Below are 5,866 nucleotides of genomic sequence, written 5' to 3'. Positions count from 1 at the left end.
CTGACCGGCAAAGAAAAGCCGAGGTAATGTTTGAGCAACTTGGCAAATAAAACCTGAGTGAAGACGAAACTCGGCCGTATAGTGTCAACTGGATGGGACCAGGTTGGGCTGATCCACGCTGCATGGGATTCAAAGCTCTTCAGCAGACCCATGACACATGAGCCCATTCCATGAAGAGACGGGTTGACCCAGGATCCAAGGCATATTTAATTCATGGGGTACTAGCTGACTGACCATGTCACCGTGCTCGGCTTCTTGGTAGGTGATGGACCCGACCCAGTAAACTGCATGATGACCGGCAATGAAAAGCCGAGGTAAACTTGGCAAATAAAAATGAGACGGCTGTGGGCTGATCCACAATGCATGGGATTTAGAGCTCTTCAGCTGACCCATGACACATGTTGAGCCCAATCCATGAAGAGATCGGTTGACCTAGGATCCAAGGCATTTTTAGCTATGTCAATTCATGGGGTACACTTCTCAGCCGATGCACATTACCAGTCCTAAGAGAGTCTTGATGGCCGGTCCACCTTTGATGGGGTCAACTGATCCATGGGCTCATCAGCAGGCACCATCAACTATGGTCTGTTTGTATGGTCGGGGGGCTCAGTATTAGTGGGGTAAGGTAACTAATACTTGTGGGCACTGAGCATAAAGAGATGCAGCACATGTTTGTAGGTCTTCTTGTGGGAGTGGTGCAACCTCAGGTCCTGCAAACAGCAAGGGCGGTCATCAATTTTATCTATTACACTCGCCTGCAAGTACATACCACGGAAACCCTGAACGCGCTGCAGGACGCACTGAAGATGTTCCATGAAAATAAGTATGTTTTCATACAACAAGGCATTCGAGAGAACTTCAACATACCAAAGCTTCATCAAATGATTCACTACGTCGAGGGCATCAAGTCACAAGGCTCTGCCGATGGTTTCAACACAGAGTGGTCCGAACAGCTCCACATTGATTTCGCGAAAGATGGTTATTGAGCAAGCAACAAGCGTGACTTTGTGGCACAGATGACAAAGTGGCTTGACCGCCGGGAAGCAACGGAACGATTCAGAGCATACCTCGACTGGCTGTTGCGGCGTGAGGAGTTAGACAACCTGGAAAGCGATGATGAGGAGATTGGTGACAGCTTTGAAGGGACCAGTCACGGGAGTGACATTGACCCCATGGTTGACGACATCAACGACGATGAACCGACATCCAACAACAACCTACCCATCACCCACCATCTTCCAGTCAAGCCCAGTTTCCCCTTAGTCAATCTTGAGGACATCGTCAATCACTTTCATGCAACCGACTTCCTTCCTGCTCTTACAACATTTATTCAACGTCACTTCCCACCTCCTCAACAACCAATCCTCCCCAACCCAACTGATCGATTTGACACCTTCAAACATCTATCCATTCATTTACACAACCTCCCTGCTACGGGGTGCAGCAATATCCTGCAACGCATTCGTGCAGTGCCGTTGATCCCTGGACCTCGGAAAGACTCTGCGGCAAGCTTTGACATCGTTTTGGTTAGGGCTGAGGGTGAAGCCAGGAATGAGGTCACCAAGGGGACCTACTTGGAAGGTGCAGCCACCTTCATCCTTCACAAACATTGTCAGCTCACATTTTCGTTTTCACAGGCCTTCGGGTAGCGCAAGTGCGCATGTTCTTTGCACTCCCAGATCATCTTCGTCACAACCATTCTATTCCCAAGTTCCTTGCTTACATCAAGTGGTTTAACCCTCTCCAAGCTCCTGATCCCGACTCTGGCCTCTATTCCGTTACACGCTCATCTACCCGTGGCCGCCCTGTTGCTGAAATCATTCCCATCTGTGATCTTGTCTCGAGCTGCTACCTCATTCCGAAATTAAGTACATTGATCTGTCCACGTTTTATGAGGATCAGAACTTTCGCTAGCATATGATGTCATGTCTGGTAACTTATCCGTAAATGCTCTAAGATTATGACATCATTGACCAGTTCACATTCATTGTATACTACACATTCTTACATATATTTGAACTTGCTCTATTTTAACCAATCAGACCTACCATAGCTTACCAAGGTTGGCGGCAACCTACAGTCACCTATGGGGAGTACCTTGTCTACATAAACAAGACCAAACTATGAGCTCAGACCACTTTCCTGATGAAGCAGATAACATCTTTTGCCTTATCCAATGCACAAAACTGGGTACTGTGAAGTGCAAAATGCTGTCCCTTGTCATTGATTTGTACATAGGATTGAAGAGAATATTAGCTTTTATTTTTGCAAGCTACTTTTGAAAGACTGAGTTTGTTTCCTGCACCACTGACCTTTCAGAAGGCTTGTACTCTCCTTCAACTATGATTATTTGCTCACAATGAAGCTAAGGTGTAGAGCTCAGTTATTTTATACTTTATTGGTGATAAAGCATGCTATAAATCTCAGAAATAATTTTGGAGCTGACATGAAATTTGTAGAGATGATTTGGGATGCAGGACTTCTTGAGGATGAGGTGTGTTACGAGCCTGTCACACGAGCCTACCCCTTCCTATCAAAATGCACAAGATGTTATAGGGCAGGATCTTGCACGTGAATTTTCTCATTTTTTTGCCTCCGACTTTAAAGTCCACTGATGGGATCTTATCTCCCTCCTGGACAGCACTTGATCCTGCCCTATAACGTTGGGAACGAGACTAGGAATAAAAGATGAAAGGCAGTGCAGGACTTGGCATAAGCACCCACATGAGATGACATCATGTCAACAAAAATGTGTTGGCCAGCACTGAGTACTGAGTACTAGTACTAAGTACTGCGTCCCAGTGGGAAGCGCATCTGCTGAGATCATCTGAGGTGTTAAAATCAGACAGAGCAGACCTCGTCCGAAAAGTGAGAATATTTGAAGAGCAGTCGATTTATGTGCCACAGGTTGGCCACAGGCATTCGTGCTGTCGAACTCCGCCTGAAGCGTCACGCGTCATGGTCCAGCCTAGGCACCAGGTTAGGAATTCAGGATGACATCCCAAGAGAAATCCAGAGAGAAATCGATACAAGCCAAAAATATGTCACCAACATTCCGGGGTGTTCCGGTTTTCGTCACCATGTTTTCGGCCCACAAAGCCTCTATCACGTGTTCAATTCTTTTGGACTCAACTTCCACTTCGACCACTCCACAGCGCTTGATAATGGCACATACCCAGCCACACCTCCGCTAGGCGCTAGCTGATTGACAACACGCTCAGCCCTGAGGCACTGGTATGCAAGACAGGTGTGTGGTCACAGGATAGCTTCCCAAAATACCGGAGGGGGTAGTTCAAAGCACTGGTAAATGCAAGGCTTAAAAATGACATATAAACGATGGGTATGGGGCATATGTGCGCATCGACCCACCTTCTGACTCTCCTCGATTAAGTTATAGATGTTACCTGTTCAAAGGATATTTTCTCTTATCTTTCCCCTCAGCGCCCCCAGTTTTCAAATTAACTGCATCAACTCACATCACATTCACGCACATTCACAATCACAAGCATTCTAAAGAATGGCTCCGAGTCATGTACCGTAGCTATTGACATTGAGGATCACCACATCACAATCCATTTCAAGTCAGACAACCAAGTGCGCAACATCTACGTTCACCCGGACAACGTCGTTTTGACGGACACCATGCGGAGCTGGGCACAGAGGCGTGGCGGCGAGTGTACGTTGCACCAGAACAAATATGAGGCTCGTCGATCGATCGAGTTGTTGTGCCAAGCGCTCAAAGCAAATCGAGCCGGGTGGAATAATTTGACCATGGATCAAGTTATGGCATCAATTTATGATGAGATAGGAATGTCTACTTCTCTGTGGACGAAGATCAAGAGTTGGGTTGCGAGTGTAGCATTGAAGTTGATGCAATTGGGTACGAAACTTGCTATAGGTTACCATACCGCCGGGGCCATAGGATGGTGATGAAATATAACCATATTTACTACAATAGTGAACGTGTACTTTAGAGAATCTCACAAAGTTGTGGGGAAAGATATATATTGTGCAAGTAATATGTATGGAAGAATTAGAAGGGTGTGCTAAAAATAGCTCTCGAAATTTCGGTCATCTGCTACATTGCTGGTATATAGGTGCATTAGCCTCCTAGGTGTAGTATATGCAAGGGCACTGATAAAACCTTTGACTGCTATAGAGATAGAAAAACCGAGGAATTTTTTGAAAGCTCGAGTGAGCTACATACAGTGTATAGGTTCGAAGACGTGTTTCGCGTCGCAGCAAGTAGTCTACATCTCTATAACAATAGTCACATGTCCAATACATCAGCAGTTTAACAGTTTACTTTTTTTAGCTTGTGCAAGTGGCTACAAGTGGAAAAAAGTAGAAAAGCGACAAGACAAAAAGCCCAGTCCAATTTTTATAAAAGTTGAATTTTTTGCTTTACCAAAAAGTTGAAAAAGTGAAAAAAGCTGAGAAAAAGCCAAAGACATCAAAAGAGAAACTAATGTAAGTTAGTATAACAAGCTGATTCAATTCATACTATACTATGCAGTTTTTTCCACCTACGTAGCAGATTACCTGGCATGATTTGGCTATAGAACAGAGGAATTAGTAATGTGAATGAACGGAAGAGACATATGAACGGTACCTCTTGCTAATACTTTACACTCAATCCTTGCTCAGTCCTCCACATGGCCCAAAATTGACAGCAACAGCTGTTTATGGGGAGGCGCAATGCCTGCAACTGATTTGACCGGATGACTAAGTGCACAGCCACACAAATCCTGCCAAATGTCTCGTTTTATCTTCCCAAATAATTTCCTCATGTTCCACTACAATTTCTAGGCTGGTAAAGGCATAGTAAATGTATGTATGTTAGATCACAATGTGAATGTGCGGTAAAATTGAATTGGTGACTATGCTAGGTCATCATAGTCAGAGTCTTGTCAAAGTCATAAAATGAGGCTCGTTTTCTGGCCTTTTATCTGCTGTTTGTAGTCAGATAGTTCATGCTTGAGGTCATATAAAATTTTCCAAATGAAGACACCATGTTTTCCGCTTATTTGAGTAGTAGAGATAATGTAGAGTGGCCCTAATAGTCATTGAGAATGTGTATCATCGACGCGTTGACGCGACGCGACGCCTCCTTCGCGTGATTATGTAATCTAATTTAGCGCGTTTCACAGGCAGTTTTGAAAACAAAATAACTACTTTGCACGGGCAATGGGCCTTACACTTTATAGTAAGACTACACTTTATTTTTGATTGTTCAGGGAATGGCCCGAGAATATCAAAAATAATCTTACTGCTCCCCATAGATCAGGGAGATATCTACACCTCATCATTGACTTGCTTTGGAAATTCTCGGGCCATTCCCTAAAAAACTTGTTTTAGTCCCAATTTTTATATCAATATTTCCGGATATTGTGCTGGGTCACACAGAATATTGATTTTCCTTGATTCTCGTCCATGTATAGGGAGACCAAATAGGTGCAAACACAAATTGATTTCGCAGGCATTGCGCCTCCCCACTGTTTAGAGAAAAGATTGGTACCGACAAACCCAGAGCTGGGACGCAGCCACAACAGAACAGCGCTAGTGACAGATGCGAAGGGGTTTGGAAGAGAATAGAGAGTGATGGGATTAATGTGCTTACCAGATGCAATGACCCACAGAGGGAAGTGCCCAGCTCCAAGTTAGTCCATGAAGAGAGATACGTCAAGGCGGGACAGAGCCAAGATGGAACATGGAGCGTGGACGTTGACGTGGAAGTTGGGAAAGCTTGGGGTGTGATGGATCTTGTTCAACTTGATCAGAGTCTAAAATGAGTGATGATGACACGTCACCGCATCACCATTGACGCCAATGAGCTTCCTTCCTCTTCCTTTCCATCATACGTGCC

General features: G+C 44.8%; 3 protein-coding genes across 3 annotated transcripts in view; all 3 read left to right on the top strand.

Moving 5' to 3' along the window:
• Positions 1-174, top strand: part of LACBIDRAFT_329090 (uncharacterized protein) — a gene marked incomplete at both ends in the record, with an annotated part of 2,313 nt that extends 2,139 nt beyond the window's left edge. The window contains one exon of the mRNA XM_001883191.1: positions 83-174. Within this exon, the coding sequence (XP_001883226.1) occupies positions 83-174 (92 nt within the window). The remainder of the gene's footprint in view (positions 1-82) is intronic.
• A 707-nt stretch (positions 175-881) lies between these two features.
• Positions 882-1,921, top strand: LACBIDRAFT_329089 (uncharacterized protein; the record flags this gene model as incomplete). The annotated part of the gene is made up of 3 exons (XM_001883190.1): positions 882-978; positions 1,045-1,611; positions 1,638-1,921. The coding sequence occupies 3 exons, from the start codon at positions 882-884 to the stop codon at positions 1,919-1,921; spliced, it is 948 nt and encodes a 315-aa protein (XP_001883225.1).
• Positions 1,922-3,642: 1,721 nt separating this feature from the next.
• On the top strand, positions 3,643-3,930 carry LACBIDRAFT_300545 (uncharacterized protein; the record flags this gene model as incomplete). Its single annotated transcript, XM_001883189.1, has 1 exon — positions 3,643-3,930. One exon carries the CDS (start codon positions 3,643-3,645, stop codon positions 3,928-3,930), a length of 288 nt encoding a protein of 95 aa, XP_001883224.1.
• Positions 3,931-5,866: the final 1,936 nt, after the last annotated feature.

This window comes from Laccaria bicolor, genomic scaffold (assembly GCF_000143565.1).
Source record: "Laccaria bicolor S238N-H82 LACBIscaffold_19 genomic scaffold, whole genome shotgun sequence".
Taxonomy (NCBI): domain Eukaryota; kingdom Fungi; phylum Basidiomycota; class Agaricomycetes; order Agaricales; family Hydnangiaceae; genus Laccaria; species Laccaria bicolor.
The sequence above is the reverse complement of the archived record's forward strand: the minus strand, read 5'-3'. Positions and strand labels throughout refer to the sequence as shown.